Source organism: Acanthochromis polyacanthus, chromosome 18, assembly GCF_021347895.1.
Source record: "Acanthochromis polyacanthus isolate Apoly-LR-REF ecotype Palm Island chromosome 18, KAUST_Apoly_ChrSc, whole genome shotgun sequence".
Taxonomy (NCBI): Eukaryota; Metazoa; Chordata; class Actinopteri; family Pomacentridae; genus Acanthochromis; species Acanthochromis polyacanthus.
Window position 1 is genome coordinate 13,232,865 of NC_067130.1, and position 20,061 is coordinate 13,252,925.

The 20,061-nt window shown below is 40.4% G+C and overlaps 1 protein-coding gene across 4 annotated transcripts; it reads left to right on the forward strand.

Moving 5' to 3' along the window:
- Positions 1–2,495: 2,495 nt before the first annotated feature.
- Positions 2,496–14,103, forward strand: ark2n (arkadia (RNF111) N-terminal like PKA signaling regulator 2N). 4 transcript variants are annotated; one of them, XM_022187359.2, is made up of 5 exons: positions 2,496–2,741; positions 3,870–4,775; positions 9,638–9,808; positions 10,236–10,347; positions 10,442–14,103. In XM_022187359.2, the coding sequence occupies exons 2-5, from the start codon at positions 3,938–3,940 to the stop codon at positions 10,629–10,631; spliced, it is 1,311 nt and encodes a 436-aa protein (XP_022043051.1). In that variant the 5' UTR covers positions 2,496–2,741; positions 3,870–3,937; the 3' UTR covers positions 10,632–14,103. The 4 variants fall into 4 exon arrangements, with proteins under 4 accessions (XP_022043051.1, XP_022043052.1, XP_022043054.1 ...); XM_022187360.2 differs by having other exon boundaries at positions 3,873–4,775; XM_022187362.2 differs by lacking the exon at positions 9,638–9,808 and having other exon boundaries at positions 2,499–2,741.
- The last annotated feature ends 5,958 nt before the right edge of the window (positions 14,104–20,061 follow it).

Sequence of the window (20,061 nt, forward strand, 5' to 3'; positions counted from 1 at the left end):
TCACAATGGCATGTCGAGAGATTAAAAGAATCAATGAAGTTTTCTGCTGTGCCAGATGGGTAAACTGCGCGCAGTTTCTCCCTCAGTTTGGAGATTGTATTGATCTTGCTGTTGTGTAATGCTTTCTTTACTAAAGGCAAAGAAAAGAAGGTAGTATTGTACAATCAGGGCAGCACAGCATCTGAAAGGAGATTTCAAGAGTTGGATGTGAGTATGTCTTGTTGTGATACTGGAGGATATGGAGCTGGGTTTCACCAGGACACAGTTTGGATACCAGAAGGAATTCAGCTCTAGTCTTCCAGCCAATTTAATATGAAGTGATCTGAGTTGTGCTGCACAGTGATGTAGTGGTTAGCACTTTCGTCTTGCAGCAAAAAGATCCCTGGTTCAAATCCTGGCCTGGGCCTGGGATCTTTCTGCATGGAGTTTGCATTTTCTCCCTGTGCATGCGTGGGTTTTCTCCGGGTACTCCAGCTTCCTCCCACAGTCCAAAAATATGCTGAGGTGAATTGATAACTCTAAATTGCCCGTAGGTGTGTATGTGAGTGTGATTGTTTGCCTGTATATGTACTGTAGCCCTGCGACAGACTGGCGACCTGTCCAGGGTGTCCCCTGCCTTTGCCCGAGTCAGCTGGGATAGGCTCCAGCACCCCCGCGACCCCAGTGAGGATAAAGCTGTGTATAGAGAATGGATGGATGGATGATCTGAGTTGTGACATTCAGTGGTGGTGAGTATGAAGTCCTGGAACACCTGGATGCTTATATTGCTCAAAAGGTCGACTGCAGACTCACTGTAAAAAAAATGAAACATTTTTTTTAAACAGTTTTAAATTCCAATCTATGAACTAGGAAAAGCACAGAAGAGTGTATTAATTTATATTTCATCGCAAAAATGGGCCAAAACTATCAGTAACACCCACATTAAAAATCTGCATTTCTCAAATGGTAATTTCTTCACTTACAACTTCTCAACATAAAACTACACAAGTTATTGTATTATCAGCAAAAATACCATTAATTTCCACATTTCTGCCAGTATTAGAAAGAAACAATTTGCATATTGAGGGCAGAAAAATAGTAAATACACTCTTTATGTAGTAAAATCACAGAGAAAAAGTGACTTTACATGATGAGTAAAAAAAAAAAGTCCAAAGCTCCACATAATGTGCACATCTAAAAGTCATTATTTTAAACTAATAGTCATTTATTCTTTTTCAATGTGACTGGAACAATTACACAGTTCTTTTTCTTTCTTTTTTCACAGTTTTTGGAAATTACAGTATTTTTACATATCTTTTTACAGTGTTCTTGAAGCTCCATCACCCAGAGACAAAACTTTCAACTATGAAACTTCACTTCCGCAACCAAAAGTGCAGTCTCACCTGGTTATTATGACAACAATTCCACCTCAATTCACCTGTAAAAATGTAAATTAAAAAGAAAAGAGATAGTTCAAAATTATGTAAAAGAGCAGTTATTGTTGGTAAATCCTAGCCTAGCCGCGCTAGACAACCCAGGGCAACGAATTTAATTCTCTGCCAGGGTGGGTCTAGTTACCCTCCATAAGGCTTGAGGCTGGATTCTCCTAAAACTGGCCGGACCAATCACCATGAAGTGTAGAGTCAGAAGGCGGGCGTAACGAAGTGACGACAGAGGCGCAACGATTCTGACAGAAACAAACAGTGCACAATAAACAGTTATCTTTCGACTCGGCTTTGGCCACAGCCCTTAAAGATTTGAAGCTAAAATTCAACTTGAAAGATAAACAAAGGACGGCACTTAAGTGTTTCATTGAGAAGAAAGACGTATTTGGACTTATGCCGACGGGATATGGCAAATCCTTAATATACCAGTTGGCTCCGCGGCTCCGCTGGTTGGGAAGCTAATGGGACTTAGCCACAATCCGCCGGTGCTCTCGGAACTACGTCAGCCTATTCGTTGCGTTGATTGGTTGTATACCTACCCAATTGCTGCAGAGGGATTTGATAGACAACCTTTTAGCCCGCCTCCCTCCCTGTCGAGTTTCCCTCGACCCTTGTGCCGTCAGAAACATGGGTGTAGCATGGCTAGGCTAGGTAAATCCAGTATGTAGCTGAAAGTAGCAAGTTCGAGTTTCATTTTCAAGGTCATTGTTGTAATTTAATAAAAAATAAAAGCAAAAACGTAGAAAATGTCAGTGATAAAGCAGTAACTATGGTAACAGCAGACTGTGCCCTAAGGTGTGTGGGGTTAGAGAACAAAAAGTACTACTTGGTGTGCAGCAGATTAACTGACTCAATAGTCAGCTGCTTTATTTTATTTTTACACCCACCACATAAACACAGCTGTTTAAGTTAGATCTTGTTTCATTCGACAGCAAACTGGATGAAACTCAGCCTGAAACTGACCCCATCTGTTGCCCTGCTGTCCGTGCTCCTGTGCTCTCCGCTGCAGTACTGATGCGTGACCCGCGGGGGCGCTCGACCGTGAGGGAAAGGGCGGAAGTGGCGCATTAGCTTTGTGAACGACGGCCGACGGAGACATTTTAAATAAACACACAGCTAACTGCTAACGGCTAACGGGGCTCGCTGTGGTGCGAGCGGACTGCGCCAAAAAAACACGTTCAAATTGATCCAAGTTGTCCAGAAGTAAAGTGCATTCAGAAGTGCATTGTTTGTGCATCGCGTACCAGACAAACTGCTAATTACCGAAGATGTCGAAAAGTGCGTCGTTGGGAGAAGAAGAATATAACTAAGGCTGCGGTAAGTTGTAACTAGCACAGCCGATTGTAAATGCTAAGTTGGGTTTTGACTGAAATAGCGTTAGCTATTAGCTGTTAGCTGCTGACATTATCCTGCCTGTTACGACTCCGGCCGGATAGATACCGCTTCCATTTATAGGGTCTTGCGAAGCAGCTGTCATGCAACCTGAATATTTTTCCATGACTTCTCGGCAAGTTTGCAGAGTCTAAGGTTATGACCGAGATTAGCCTCACTACGCAGCTACAAGGTTGTGTTAGCCACAGCTAGCTACAGACACAACTAACTAAAGTCATTCATCCAGGCAGAAATAAATGACTTACACTTTATATACTCAGTTTAATATGGTTTAATTTCTTGAAGTTGTTCTCTGTTCACGTGAGGTCCAGACATTGATTAAGACAATGATTATTGCTTATCGGCAATATCGCTATTGGAGATTTCTTGCAAAAATATTACTTGAAATTTGTTGACATTATGTGTTGTTTCAGTAATGAGACCAGTAAGTCGTTATACAACACGTTAGCCCTGCACAAAGCACACAAATTCAGCTTTGAAAACGGATTTTTGCACAAGTTTTAAAATAAAGTAAAACCTAACTAGAAAGTGTCACCAGTGTGAATCAATATAATTGAAGTGTAGATCAACGACGTGGAGGTTTTGGCATAGTTTTAAATTACTTCTGTATTTATCAGTGTCCTTGTAAACGAAAAGTATTAGTAAAAGCCTAACATTTCACACTGATTTATTTGTTATAATTATAGTGGTCCATAATATATTTTTGTGAAGTACTTAGTTAAAATGCAGAAAGACGTAGTGGTAGCAGTTTTTTAACAGTTCCCACTGCAAGGACAGTTAAGCCTTGTCGACAAAAGTAGATACTTTGACTCTGCTCTTGGACTTCCAGAATCTTGCACGGATGCACAAGACTGCACTAAATTTCCCTGCTAATTTGACTTTGTGATCATAAGTTTTATTCCAACTGTTGCCAAGTATGGGCTCAAAGAGAATCCAAAGAAAACTTCTGGATTTTTTTGGGTTTCTCTGTATAATTTAGCAACGTCTCCCCCTTACTGTGTGTTGTGAATTGGCACTTTAGAAATAAAATTAAATGTTATGTATTTCTTCCAGCAGGTGAGCTCCTGTCCAGGCACATTGGTCCATGTTTGTTGGACCTTTGGGCTCTGGGCTCAACTAGCATGAAGATGGCTGATTCAGAGAAAGCAGAAGAATTTGTGGATGCTGAGTGCCCCCCAGAGTGCCTTGATGAAGCACAATCAGCCACCGCTTCTGGTCAAGGAGAGCAGGATGAACACCTGAAAACAGAGACCACCACCAGTACCAGCTCACCCCCAAGGGAAAAGGAGGGAGACAGCCCATTGCATACAGAGGGAGAGCAGAGTCTCCTCTCCATGCCATTCCTGATGAAGGAGCTCCGCCGAGACTCCCCAGAGTCCCAACATGCCTCTACGGGGAGTGACAAGCCTGTGTCTCGTCATATCTATGAGAGTGACTCCTCAAACCCCTGCATGCTCTCCCCTTCATCCAGCGGCCACCTGGCTGATTCAGACACACTTTCCTCAGGGGAAGAAAGGGCCGCTCCTCCTGTATGTGAGGAAGAAGAGGGCAGCATGGAAGCTGCAAATGATCCTGGACAGGCGGCAGCAAGGCAAGCCTCCGCCACGGCTTCAGGGGGTAGGAAGTCTCGGCGGTCACGTTCAGAAAGTGAAATGCCTCCCAGTGCGATGGCTGCAAAGAAGAATCGCTGCCAGCCCGCTGTGGTAGCAGCAGGAGGGCAGGAAAAACAAACCAATGGCAAGCTGGCAAAAGTGAAAGGTCACCGGAGCCAAAAACACAAGGAGCGTATGCGTCTGCTGAGGCAAAAACGAGAGGCAGCAGCACGGAAGAAGTATAACCTGCTGCAGGACAGCAGTACGAGTGACAGCGAGCTCACATGCGACTCAAGCACCAGCTCATCTGAGGACGACGACGATGATACTTCAGGAGGTAGCAAGACAATCAAGACAGATATTCCAGGTAACATCCAGTGTTCACAACACATGCTAATCTACAGTACTAATACCACTTTTCCAGGGTAACAGTAACAGCCACTTACATATTCCACTTAAAGCTCTTTATTGCATTGTAATTGAATAGAGGCCTACAGTAGATGACAGTAAAGATAAATCAATCAGTCAGACACAATGCTTAAGAGTGATATAGTTGCCCGTTTGACCTAAATTTTGAGACAACCCAAAAAAATTGTTAACTTGATGGAACTACATGTACAAAACCTTGGTAATGTCAAATCAATACAAGGCCTGCTTTGTTTGTGTTTGTTTTATCAGTCATTTCTCTCTTTTTGTAGTTTGTTTTCTCATTCATCATCTATATTCATTCACCTTGTCTTTAGATATACATAGACTCTGTGTTTAGAGGGCCTATGCCCAATCACTTGTAGTACTTCAGTATGTGTTTTGTTGGAACTTTGTCTCATCGTTTGCATGCTGTAGAAACCAAGTCAACATTCTTCAACTCATGGAGTGATGAAGCAGAGTTGTGTTAATCTAACCTGTAGTGTGAGTTCTGCAATTTAACAAGTGAGCCATTTGTATCCTCAGCCTTTGCTATAAATGGACACAAATAGACTATGATCTCACTGAGCTACAAGGTTCTGCAGCTACTGCTCAGTGTTAGCATGCTGCTTAAATAATGTGTTATACATGAATAGTAAATCTTATTTATTGTGCCATTTTATTAGATTGGATACAAATGCAAATATTTATATAATATTACTATTTAGGGGTATTTACTGAATGTTTACATCACCCAACGCCTACAAGGCATTTAGTATATCATGTATTTTTGTCCTTATCAAATATACCTGCAGCTTTTGCGTAGTTTTTAGCTCTTGATTTCTCATACACTTCACTCAGCCTACACAGGAGGCAGTGAATCTTTTTAGTATTGCACTCAGGTGGGTTTCTTCTCTATAATGGATTCTGCAGCACCTTTGAAGAGTCGGGTAGCTCTTGTGTCATCCACTAGAAAATGTTAATGCATACACTCCTCTGACTGAGGATGGCTGTATGCTGTGAGGCACTGAAAGTGTCTAATAGTAATAAACATTGGTAGGCAAGCATTGATTGTATTGTCTGAATGCACATTGGCCCTGTGTGTGTGTTCCTTTAGTAGGTGTGGAAATCTCCTGGGTGAGTTGAGTTCACTCGAAGTAGCTTCTAGCAGGTTGGTATTTACAGATTTGCTGTTGGAAAAGAGGTCATTTTGACTGATTTAGGTTGATCTTTTCACTGTGGTCGGGCTTTTGGAATTTAAACCTTTTGGGTTTGTTTTGGTAGACAGTGTTTCGTTTTCATTAAATTCAGAATTTAGCTTGTGGTGTGTCAAAGTATTTGTTTATTCAGTTATTGTTTCTCAGTGTGCTTCCATATTGGAACTCTCAATCAGGGTTTTTGATTAGGATCATTGTAGAGGTATTTTGGCTCATATTAACAATCTCTCATATTTTACAAGGGCGAAGAAGTTTAGCTGCAGATATAGTTAGATATTGCTCGTGCTCCATAGATTTTCATTTTTTTTTGCCTTAGATGGATGTGTTTACCTCAAAGTCTCACCAGTTAATACATATTCCAAACCACAGTCACTGAATGAATCACCCCAGACATCCAGTCTTCTTCCTGTAGGGATCTGTAGTACATGAAATGTTTTCAACCATTTTTACATCCCGCACACAGAGTGCCACAACTGCATGATGTAGTCCATCAGCATGAAAGAGTCGAACTGCACGTAACCAAAAAAACAAACTGTCATTTTCTCTTTAATACAAAAGTCCACCTCCAAAGCATGAACGTGCTACTGTATTTTCTTATGGCTTGGCCTCAATGTCTTTAAAGCTGGCTTCAGACGTGCATCGGAGAGATCCAGAGTGGGAGCCCAGATTCATGGGCTGCTGGACAGCGGTTCGTGGGACAGGAACGGCATCGGCAGTGTTCTGGAGGAGGCCATGACGCGCTTTGCTGTGATGCAGCGTCAGACTGAGGAGCGCTTCCGCGTCTGGATGGAAAAGCTTGCACACCTCGACTCGGACAACGATTCGTCCAAACGCTCAAGTGATGCCCTAGAGGGGCAGCAGCATCCCCAGGGGGCACGGCCTTCCCCTCCCAGTTCCTTCTTGCCATCGTCAGAGTCTGCGGAGACTATGGCTGCCTACATGTTGGCACGAGAGAACAACAGTCTCACCCCCACCCCTTTAAACAACAACATCCTCCCTGAAGTTGTCGCTCAGAATGGAAATCTAGGTGTTCCAGACCCTGGCCTCTTGAATGTTTAGATTTCACTTCTACTTCACTCTTCGCAGTCTCATACTTTGATCTCACCAAGTGTAGACGTAGTTGATGCAGAAAGCATGGCAGTGGGTATTAATAGGTAAATGATGTGAGGTCACTAAACAGACACACCATCAACAGCAGCTGGGCCTGAGCTGGTCGTTTGGACTTGACTCTGCAGACCCAAGGCTCAGTGCGTCTGCTGGCACTGAATCACTGTGAGATTTGACATTCAGAATACTTCAGCTCACCTGTTTGATTTCTGCAGCATCTGTGACACGGACACAGAGCATATGTCAATATACTGTTGAGTCAGGGCTCTTATTGTATTGCTTCCTGTATGGCTTTGTTTGTTTTTGTTTACCAGCTGTATACACACACACATACACGCTCAGAGTAGCTGATCATTTCATTCATACAAAGTTTGCATTACAGCGCCTGGGCAGCCATCGTTACAGTGCTAGGTGGGGTGCTGCTGCATAATAGCATGTGCCTTGTCATTCTGAACTCATGCTGGGAATGATAGATAAAGCATTATTGTGCTATTTCTTTAGGAATCAGGTTTAACGCTCCACACAACCCCTCTTTATCCTGAACTGTTTGCACTTTGCTTGTAAGTGGTTCAGGAAAATCTTGTGACAACCTTTATTTTGGTGGCATAGCTTTACTAACAGCAGAACATTTAAGCATAGATTTGCCTATAAATATAAACGCAATATTCTAACCCACACGATTTCTTGCTTTTAAAAATCATATTACATATTTAGATTAGATGTTGGCCTTTCTGTTACATTTGCTGCTATTGCTGCCTTTGTGCAGTAAGAAGAAACTAGTGAGGGAGGAATAAAATAACTCCCAGTGTTTATTTTTAGTAGCCTATGTATAGATTATGGACATAAGGCATGGGCTCCTTTTGTTGTGGCTGATAGCTGCGATGACAAGAGCCTCAAATCTTCTCCCACATAATATTTGTCTTGTTTTTTCTTTTTATTTGCACTGGTCTGCCAGCTTGGCCTGTGTCTATATGAGGCACTGCGTGTTCGCAGCTTGACTTTAAACTGAAAACCCAGGCATCAAACTAACACATACATAGCGGTGATACAGCTGCAGTATGGTGCATGGCAATGTTTACTGATTTTCTAAAAAAAACAAACAAACGGACTGATCTGGGTGATCAAGTGGCCTTCTCTGGTTCAGATCCTGTGGTCTTTGAGGGGGAAACACACCTCTTCAATCCTCTTCTCAAGCTACTTTCACTGATATCGGTGACCATTAGTGTCACAGTTGTTGACACTGCTAACACTATCAGACATCACAGACATCGATGAGGGAATCTTTGGCCTAATCATATTTATAGGTAGGATGTTAAAGTGTTTTCTGTATGTGTATATGTAGCCCTATGACTGTCGGTTTTCCAGAACATAAAGCTGAACGCATCGTTTCCCCACCTGTTTGCATGTGATTATATTAGTATATAGAATGTGCAAAGCCAAATTAGTTTTCATCAGCAGCATGTGTGCAAGGTATAGCTTTGCTAATGCTGATAAAGTGGTGACTGACAGGACATTTGATTGATTTAGTTGTTTTCTCCTGGCCTAATGGTTTTGTTTCAAATTGTGTGAATATTGTCGTTTTTGTTTCATGGTGCATAAATCCCTTGCCATTTGGATTTGAAAGGATCCAACATCCCATCATTTGTCAAAACTGAAATTACCTTTAAATCAACTGTTAACACAGTAAAGAGAGCCTTGTGCATACAATCAAACTGTGCATTACAAATAACACTAAGGACAGTCGATTGTTTACCAAAGAGACTATCCTGGTTTACATTAGTCCTTTTTCTATCTTTAATACATGGCCTTTACATTGGCAAGTGCTCGGTTTCTCTGGTAACCCTGGTACCTGCCTGTCTCAGCCCAATCAGCTATTCATAGGCAGTGTTCTCTCACAGTACATGCAGTCCAGACGAACCCCCTCACACACCCACAGTTATGTCTGGATAGCAGTGTGTGTCTCTCTCCCAGGGACTCCTTTTACAGGGTAGAACAAAGATACGTGTTCCCGCTCTTCCACAGTTACTCTTCTGTTGTTTGGCTTTTTTATTATCTCACTACATTTCATTCACTGAGTAACATTATTTGAAAGTGTTTTGTAATGACTGTATTCTAGTGTAGTTTTTATGTGAATGGCTGTTATTTTAAAAGCAATAAATGGAAAGAAAACAACCTCCTGATCGAAAAAGGTTTATTAATACACTGCAAACACAACCGCCTCTGTAATATGAAGACCTCATTACTTTAGCTTTAAGAACTGATGATAGCCTCATTCACAGTTGTTCATGTTTTACAGCAGTGCCATCAAACTGATTACACCAAATGTTTTATTTTACGATCAATGCAAGCCTTTGGGATAATGGGGTATGTTTCCCTGTGTATATTGTGGATGCTGCTACTAGCAGGACTGTGGATGCAGTGTCCAGTCTCTGTTCCAAACAGAGTCCCACTATTCTCAGGCATGATTTGAATAATGAAGTGTTTTCTTTGTTTTCTGCAGACGGGCCTCCAGTAGTGGGTCACTATGATATTTCAGACACTGATTCTAACCAGGAGAGTATGAATGTGGAGACAGTCCGGCCTACGGTGATAAAGCATGAGCTAAAAACACACAGAGGCCAGGATATGGCACCTCACTCTGGGTGTATAAGAGCTCTGAGCTCAATCTCAGGTCAGTTACAAACCCGGTATATCCAAACTGATAATTTCCACTCCTCTCAGTGAAGGCAAGACATTTAAAGGCATGGTTGTCATCAATAAGCAACGTGCTATGTGGGGGAATGGTCTTTTTAATCTCAGCAAGACACCTTTGAAGTACTCTTCAGCCCACACACCACTGGCTTACATTTGGTGCTATTGAAAGATAAAAGAACTGAGCCTTTTTCTGACCGACTAGCCGGCATTGTCAAAACATGAATTTAAAGTCCACCATCTAATGTGTCACTCCATGCTCAGTTGTTCAAACACAAGTGTCATCATTGTTTTGTTTTTGTCTGTGTCAAAGCAGCTGCAGTCTTCATGTGTCAGCAAGGCCTGAAACTCTCTACTGCTGCCGTCGTCCTCACAATGCGTGACTGTGTTCCTTTTATTTGTTTCAGGCCACGTGGAGGCAGAGCTGTCGCACAAGGAGAGTTCTCAACACAAGGGCCAGATTAACATTGCTTCCTCTGACAGTGAGGTGGAAATAGTGGGAGTGCAAGAGAAAGCACGGTAAAGACTTTCAGTGGGGAAACTCTGTCAAATGTCAGTTTTGTTGCCCCTCTGCCTGAGTTCAACTTTTTCAAATTTTTCTTTTCAAATCCAGATGCGCCCATCCATGCGGAGGGGTGATAAAGAGTTTGTCCTCCTGGAAGGAAAGCTCAGTGGAGCAGTTAAACAGCACAAATCAATCACAGCTCTGGACTACTGTTTCCCCTCAGCCCAACTGGGTGTCCCCTCCTGAAGTGGTGGACCTCACGCTGGACGAGGACCCCGGACACAAGTACCTACTTTAAACGACTTGTTACACTGAAGACTCGTCATTTCTCCCTCTCGCTCCTCCTCGTCCATCTCGCCTCCCCTTCGTGTTAAGGCTGAAATTCTTTCTAGAGTCGCAGCCTCGCCTGTAACTGCTTGTGGACTCTTCCTGCCCCCAGAGCACTCTTAGTTTTTAACTCACCGTCGAACAATCATGTATCAAAGCCATTCTACTGACGTGATTCCCCGATCTTGGCTTATCAGCTGTGGATTTAGTCGTAATAAAATGGCACAACACTTGGAGTGCAGGTGGAAATCTACACGAGTGATTTATCTGTTAATGATAGCAATATCTTCCCTTCATTTAATACCTCAGTTTCTCCCTCGGTAACAGGATGTAGGTAGTCATTTTGTGTTGTGTGCTTGCAAGCTGCATAGTGAAATCTCCAAGTTGCTGCTTCAGAGCAGGTCAATATCACAACATTGCCGTTGACTTGCTTCACTACAGACTTCGAGTGGGATGTTTTCAGACTGGATTCGGCTTTTTTTATCTGCTGTCACCCGCGGTCAAGACAAAATGGCCGCTGGTGAACTTTCTATTGTACAGTAAACCGTAGACAGATGGCAGAGTTTACTTTGTACCCGTCTCGCGTGATTTTTATTTTCTAAAGTCTCACCACTGGATTCACACTCGGATTAATCTGCATTTATGGTTTGCTTTACTATACAATGTCCTGCATAGCCTCTGATACTGTTAGTGTTTTGGTTTATCCTGAAGGAATCATTGGACATTTTGGGGAAACATTTGCCGAGAGTTACAAGAGAAGATTGACACCTATTTGTTAGAAATAGCTCTGGTTAGCTCAGGTTAAGATCAGATTCAGGGAAATGACTAGCCTGACTCTTACGACACTCAACAAAAATATAAACACAACACTTTTGTTTTTGCTCCCATTTTTTATGAGATGAACTCAAAGATTTAAAACTTTTTCCACTTACACAATATCACCATTTCTCTCAAATATTGTTTACAAATCTGTGATAGTGAGCACGTCTCCTTTGCTGAGATAATCCATCCCACCTCACAGGTGTGCCATATCAAGATGCTGATTAGACACCATGATTAGTGCACAGGTGTGTCTTAGACTGCCCACAATAAAAGACCGCTCTGAAATGTGCAGTTTTATCACACAGCACAATGCCACAGATGTGGCAAGATTTGAGGGAGCGTGCAATTGGCATGCTGACAGCAGGAATGTCAACCAGAGCTGTTGCTCGTGTATTGAATGTTCATTTCTCTACCATAAGCCGTCTCCAAAGGCGTTTCAGAGAATTTGGCAGTACATCCAACCAGCATCACAACCGCAGACCACGTGTAACCACACCAGCCCAGGACCTCCACATCCAGCATGTTCACCTCCAAGATCGCCTGAGACCAGCCACTCGGACAGCTGCTGAAAAAATCGGTTTGCATCACCAAAGAATATCCAATAAACAAAACTGCACCTTTCAGAGTGGCCTTTTATTGTGGGCAGTCTAAGGCACACCTGTGCACTAATCATGGTGTCTAATCAGCATCTTGATATGACACACCTGTGAGGTGGGATGGATTATCTCAGCAAAGGAGAAGTGCTCACTGTCACAGATTTAGACAGATTTGTAGACAATATTTGAGAGAAATGGTGATATTGTGTATGTGGAAAAAGTTTTAGATCTTTGAGTTCATCTCATAAAAAATGGGAGCAAAAACAAAAGTGTTACGTTTATATTTTTGTTGAGTGTAGCTCCTCTAAAGCTCACTAATTAGCATGCTATGTTTTGTTTTTTAATCTGCACATCAATTATATCATTTGTTTTGGTGAGGGGGGGTTATGTGTCTATTTCTTGACCAGGCACAATAACTTCCTGGAGTCGCCTCTTGTCAAATAGTTGACTAGATACCAGCTCAATGAGTCTTTGTGCTAAGCTGAGCTAACTGGTAGCTTCGTATTCAACAGATAGACACCAGAGTGGTATCAGCCTTTTCTTTTGTTACTGCTTCAGAAGAATCATAGTTCCCAAAATGTCTTTTGATTTGAGTCGTCTGTTACTGCTATATCACAAACAGTTTTTCCTTTTTATGAAAATGAACAGAAAACCACTGTTTAGACTCTGAGGGAAAAACTGAAACGCACTACAAAATACAGCTGATTTCCACTGCTGCAGCACCGTGTGTGATGCTGGCGGTATATTGGCGATAGAAATGACTTAGCTTTTTGTGTTACGATTTATCAGAAGCCACGTTTTTGAGTCTGAGTGTCCCAGGCGACGTAGTTCTCAGTGAATGTATGACCTTGCAGTGCTGACTGGGTGTGCTTGTCGTTTGCATGCTTCTCCTGAATAGATGCAAACTCCTTTAAACCTCTGGGGACCCCTTTATAATAACTGAGGATGTGTATCTTCCATTGAAATACTGCAAAGCAAGATGGCCTGAATGCCTTGAAATGTGCACTATTTTCTTTTCGAATGGTATAAAGCTTATTCTTTTACCTTACAAAGCAGCCGATTTTGCTATCTCAACAATAAATATTTTAATAATAGATGTGAATTTAGCACACATATAAAAAGAGTCAAAGTGGTGTTGAGTTTGTGCCCACGTGTGGCGCGTTTCTAGACATTTACTGTATGAACTGTTTTTACCCTGATCCTCAGGGCTTGCTCGCTCTCTTTCCCTGCAGTCTTATTTTGTCTTCATGCAGTACTGCAGCCACGCTGGCAAGTTTTTTATCTACAATCCAACATCACTCAATATTTTGACACTTAGATTTGTTCTATCGCACATTGAGTAACATTTACTTTCCTAAGTGAAGCTTGAGAAATATAGAGTTATTCTTTTAACTTCTGCTGGTCACAGAAAGGGAAAATCCTAAATATAAATAACTAAACCAAAGTCTAAATGGAATTCATGTTCTCAGTTTCTTTTATTTCCCTTTTTATCTTTAGAAAGTCTAAATCTTTTAATTTGGAAGTCAGTGCACTTGTTGTGAAGATGTGACATGAATTTTGTTTCGAATTCAAGATATTGTTTGGTATATTTTTGTTCTTCCTTCGGCCAGTCCTTTCCACTATATGCAGCTACCACTGTAATACTTTTTGATCCGACCACTTCTGCTTGCAAAATCCATTTTTTGCTCTTGTTCCGTGGGATTAATATGACCTGTTAGTAAGACATTGCTCATGTCTTTAGTGATAGAGGTGTGTTAGAAAACAGGGCAGCGATGCTCGACTTTGGTTGCACATAGCATGTTCGGTGGCATCTTTTAACCTCAAGTCAGATATTATCCTCATTACCAGTAATTCAGCCTTGCTCTTCTGTTATTTTTATTCTATTTTACTGTCAGTATTTTAAATTAACAAAAAAAAACTGTGTTTATTTTGTTGCTTCTGAAAGTCCCTGACTTCCTTGAAATTATGTCTGTAGAACAAAAAGAAACTATTTTAAAACTAAATAAATAGAGCGTTATTTAATGATCTCTTGTACAGTAATTTGTGTTTTGTACTCCTGGAAAACTGACAAGTGATTCATTTTACATGCATGGTGTGTAGTTTGCTCATGTGCTGTGACTGCTGGGATGTCAGAAGGCGAGTGTTAAGCTCAAGGAAAGTTGGAGAGTTGAGGATTATTCTTTGTGATTTCATTGAAGTCCAGTGAATGAATGTCTATTTGGCAAATTGCCAGTTAGAAGTAGTTTAACGGAGGTGAACTGAGCTGACAGTGACATTGACTGGAAAAAATGCCCCTCTCAAAACAAGAAAAAAAAACTTATTTCAAGAAACTTTTATTTTGAAATAAGTGAAAAAAATCTGCCAATAGAACAAGTGAAAAATGCCTTTGTAAGATTTCTCGAAATAAGATATGATGTTTAGAATATTGAGATCTTAAAATTAGCAGGGGAAACCTATTTTAAGCTATATTTTACCAGGATTATCAACCTTAGGTGTCCTAAGCAGTTTTTCACTCAAAAATAGATTTTCGCTTTCATGTAACCTCCTAATTTGAGATGTATTAGCCCTTCTGTTGTCTTCATTTATGGGCACCAAAAAATATTGTTCCCATATCTGAAAAAAATCCAAAACTCAGCAAAAAAATTCCCCAAATTTATAAAAATTTGCAAAATCTTCAGGAAGAAAATTTCTTGAAAGTTTCCCTCAAAGTTTTACTTCCTCACGCAAGAAATAAAAATGTAAAAAAAAAATCTAAAAATTGTAAATATTTTCAAAAAACAAATAAGTCATCCAAAAAAATTCTAAAAATATCTAAAGTGATTCCGTATATATCGGTAAAAGTTCTATTTTCTTTAAGAACATTGAGAAATAACCAAAGTCCAGCTAATTTTGCTTGATTTTGGTTGATTTTTTTTCCCCGAATGTTCTTAAAGAAACATTTTTTTAACATTTCTCTTTTTCCACAAAAAAATACTCAAATTTCCTAAAAGATTTTGAAAATGTGTAAGTTTCACTGTGAAAATATATTTTTTTCCCCTGCATTTTTAAACTTTAAAATGGGGCTATTTGACCCGCAGGACGACACGAGGATTAAAACGAGATAATTTCAAGATTGTTTGACTTAATAAGATATTTAAGATGCGTTGTCTTAAAACAGGTCCCTCCATCTTGCTGAAATGTCCCTTGTTAAGTGAATTTATCTTAAATCAAGTGGGATGAGACATTTTGACTAAAAATAAGACAAATAGACTTGGTAAGATTTGGAGTTTTTGCAGTGTTCGTGACATGTTTTTTTTAAACAGTGTTACTTAAATTCCACTTTCGCTCTCCTTCATGTTTAAAAGTAATGATAATGAATCTGAATCCCGAACTCTTGCTTGTCAGGAAGAGTTTTGCGCTCGTATTTTCTTCCATTTATGAGTGACAATAACTGCCACTATAGGTACAATACTTAACGACATGTCTTATTGTTTTCTTTCATCCCGTCGACAAACAGTCTAGACAACTGCCTCGCCGTGAACAATACGGCTTCACCCTCACCCACCAAACTGGCATGCAGGGTCAGAGGTCACACTGCGACACCTGCCACTAGGGGGACATATGGGGCTCACGTGAAGAGGACAATGAGGGAGTGGAGCAATGCAGTCTGTAGGGCCCTTTTTTTCCTTAAACCAAAGCCCTTTAACCAGCTCTTTTCACCCTCGGGGCAGAAGATCAGCTGTATGCAAATTTCTTTTTTTTAACAGGGCAGCGGTGGCCTCACAGAGCAGTGAATGTGCTGGCTCACTCTCAAAGCCAGAAATGAGAGTCTCTTCATCTTGCAGATGTCTTTTCAGTCTGAATGATGCCACTTTCTGTAGATTCTGTGCTACACGTGTGCTCCTCAGAGGTATCTCCAGGTTTATTTAAAATGGCAGCTCATTTGTTGATGACTGCTCCAACCACCACCAGAGGGCTTTTTGCAGAGAGGAATGCATGGAGCGACTTCTAATTAGGAGGATTTTATGTCAGGACATTACATTTTAGTGCCAGTCTCTGTTAAAGAGAACTCATAATCTCAGTTTCCTTCTGTTAAAATGCTGAGATATTTAAAGCTGAAAGAACACGCTGATTAAAAGAATCAACAGCTATTTTAAAAAAATTAATAATCTGTTCATTGTTTTTACAGAGAAAACTGTGAAAAAGGCAAAAAATTAGCTGTTCAAGCTTCAATGACAGATTTTTTGAGAAGATTAAATGGTTTGTTGCATTGAAATAAAAGACTAAACGACTGTGAAGACAAATACTGCAGTGAAACAGCTGTGCTATAAATAATTTGTAGTACAAAGTTTGAGGAGATCAAATATGTGTTTTTGTGAGGAAAGGCAGCTGACTGCAGAAGTTTGACCTGCAGTGACAGTAAAGCAGTGTGAAAGGCTCTTTGTGTTTCACTGCAGGCTTAGAGCTTTAGACGGTGGGAACTGCAAGACAAGGACATATGGGATGAAGAGTTTTGTGGCCCCCTCAGCCTCTCCATGCCCATCTGTTCCTTCATCCTCCGGGCTTAGCACTGAAGGCGAAGAGGTTTTCAGGACACGGGCAGGTTTCAGGATTTCTGCAGCAAAGAAAAGGGATGCAACATATGTTTAGGAAGAGTCAGAGGAATTATGATGAGAATTAAGTATTACCTAATGATGTGCAACAGATTATTCAGCTACATTTACCTGATGAGGGTATCTGACTGGGCCCCACAGTGACAAAGATAAGCTAAAACTGTAATTTCATTTAATCAAATGCGTCTTCTTTCCCTTAAAAATCAAAGATTCCAAATGCAAACTGACTCTGTAGCCGATGGAAGATGTTTTCTACACTTTAACTGTGATTTTAAAAGTCCTGTTTCTGTTTCTTTACTTAAAAGTGAATCAATTTTATGCATTATCTGTTTATACATAACTGTTGAGTCGTATCGCTGCATATATTTTTAAAATGTTCTCTCGATTATAGGACAACTGGAATTAAAACATTTCACCTGTTTTGGTTCTGCTACCACTTCCTAAGAATTCTTCTTATCTAAGCATTTAGACTCTCATCTGTCCATCAGTCTCACAGCTTACAGCGACACACAGCTTCAAGTGGAAGTTTGACGCATGGCACTGCTGTGAGGAGGAGAAAAAGTTCATGTTCAGATGTCATTTTCACAGCTGCTCAGTGACTCACGCTATGTGGACAGTAAATGGTCGGATGTGGACACTAATTCAGCCATAAATCAACCTGTCAACACTTGCTTTTCTCCAGCAGTGACTTGCGATAAGTGGAATCATGTCCTGCAGCCTCTGGTCAGACTACACGACAAACTGAACTGTCAGCGGTGGCAAGACTAAATCTTTTTCATGCTTTGACTGAAATAGACCTGACCAAATTGAACTATAATGAAATAACATCAGTGCAGTCACTGGGTAAGACATTCAGATGGTTTGTCCCAGCTGTTGTATCTTTTTATTTGTGCATACGGGTGCAAATGTTATGATTGAGGGCTTTTTTTTTTTTTTACATATTGCATGTATCCATCTGTATATACACATGAAATATGACTCTGCTGCGCTTGTGTCCAGCAGCTGTGCTTGCACACATGTTGCCATGCCCTCCATCAGGTGTCAGCATTTTATTTTCATATTGCTGCTGGTGCCCGGACTGTGATTTTGGTAGCAGTTCCAACTTTTGCAAGAACACTCTATCTGAGCTGAGGGTTGTGTTTGTCCTGCTACTGGGGGTGCCCCAGAGAAATCTGACCATCTGTCTCAGCCGATGTCTAGGTTAGACTGCTGGTCTAATTGTCACTGATTCTTCCACCAAAATGTCAAGCATTGTGGGTAATGTGGGCACCAGATTTTGACATTAAGTAAGAATACGCAAAATTTAAAAAAAGACAACATCTCTGTGTCTCCTGCATCGGTTTTGATCCATTTTCTAACTGTCTGTTGTGAGCCCAACAGTGTTACAAAAGAGTAATGCTAAATCTACTAAGCTGAATAACTTCTTTCAGATTGTTGAATGTAATAAAACATTGGATTTTTGTTATTGATTGTTTTTGCACCCATGGTCCGTCTAAACACACAATTTTATTTTATTCTGTTACAACACAGCAGTACTGTATGGATTTGCACAGCCTGAAATTTACCGACAACTTTTCAATCATCCTCTTTGCTCCTGTAAGTTTAAATGCTGTCATGTGTTTTAATCTATAGAGTTTGGTGACCTCATGTAAACCCCTGCATAGCTGTGTGAAACTCCAGCCTGAGCAGGTCTAATCAGCTGCAGTAACTGGAAACGTGTATGGATGATCAGAGCCTTCAATCTTGCACATAATGTATGTAAAATCAAAATAAGTGGTTAAGTGTAGCTAATAAATACATGTAGTGGACCAAAGCTCAGTCATGTCACGTCTCTTAGTTTTGAAACAAGGTCATTTAACAAAATTATAGTACTGGTCGATCAAAAATTATAATTTCAGTCATTTTATCATTAGGATGATAAAAGTTTAAACCCATACAAGTTTTAATATTTTGCAGTCCAGCAGGGGCTGCTCTGAGTCTTTTCTCTTGATTTTTATGGCCAGGTAGATATGTAGCTCATCTGAAAACGAAAAAAGGAATCTGACATTTTGTAAAATCTGGACTCTAGGGCAGTACATGACGGGCCCAAAATGGAGCCTTGGGGGACCCCACAAGTGAGCGGAGCTGCAGTTGAAGCAAGTTTGTCCAAGTGAACTAAGAAGCTTCCATCTGTCAGAAAATAATCAAACCATTTCAGGACAAAACCTTCGATAACACACACTCTTCACCTGTAAGGATACTATGATCGACAATGTCAAAAGCAGCAGTCAGGCCCAAAGCACCAGAATGGCTGATTTTCCTGAAACAAGAATTAAAAGATGATCATTAAAAACCTTGAAAAGAGTTGTTTCTGCACTGTGACGTGGTTTGATCCAGACTGAAACTTTTCATAAATGCCGTGTTTCTCTTTACAAGTCTGAATAAGGGCTACTTCTCCAGATTTTTGGAAGGATAAGCTACCAAAGACATTTGCCTAAAGTTAGAGAGGCCAGAATGATCTGTATAAATGTACTGAAGTCGAAGTAGAAAGTTTCATGAAAGGATAAGAATCTAGTAAAGTACCAATAACTGAAATACAATATTCACCCCTTGCTGAATTAATGTTGCAGATTACTATGAAACATTTGATTTGATTTAATTTCCTTTCTAAATAGACATTAACAGCATAATAAATTTCCTCAGCCAAATGTTGTTTTTCAGTTTGCTCATGGCTCTCTGGGTTCACTGGTTTCCTGTCTCCCAAGTGTACATACTACCAGGAAAAACATGTAAATATGTAATTTAGGTAATAATTAAAAGAATAGTTTGACCTTTTGGAAAATATGCTCATTTGATTTACAAAAGATGCCCAAAGATAGCAGCATCATCTTACCTGCACCTCTGAAGTTCATTATATCTTGTTAGTTTGATCAATTTATTGTTTTAAAATTATATACACATAAAAATGATAAACAAACCATTTCTTGGTTGGACCTTGTGACTATTTTTTCTTGGCTGTCTGTACATTCAGTTTTTGTAGATCAAACAAACAAGATGCAGTTGATTAGCAAGCTTTTGAGCAGCAGAACAACATATTTTGTAATCACAGCAAGGCTTTCTGTTTACTTTGTTTCCAGCCTTTGTGCCAAACTAAGCGAACCGGCTGCAGGTTGTAACAAGTGAGTGGTATAAATACTCTCCTCTATTTATCAGTATATTCTCCAACATGTTGAACTTTTGCTTTAAATTAATTAAATAAACAGTTGGATGCACATATGTGCAAGGGATTTTGTGATTATACAGAAAATCCTCAGATTTTTTTCCTGGAACATATTACACAATATGTGAATTAGATCTCAATTCAGTGAAATTAATTAGAATTCTCAGCAAATGTTAAACATATCACAAACCA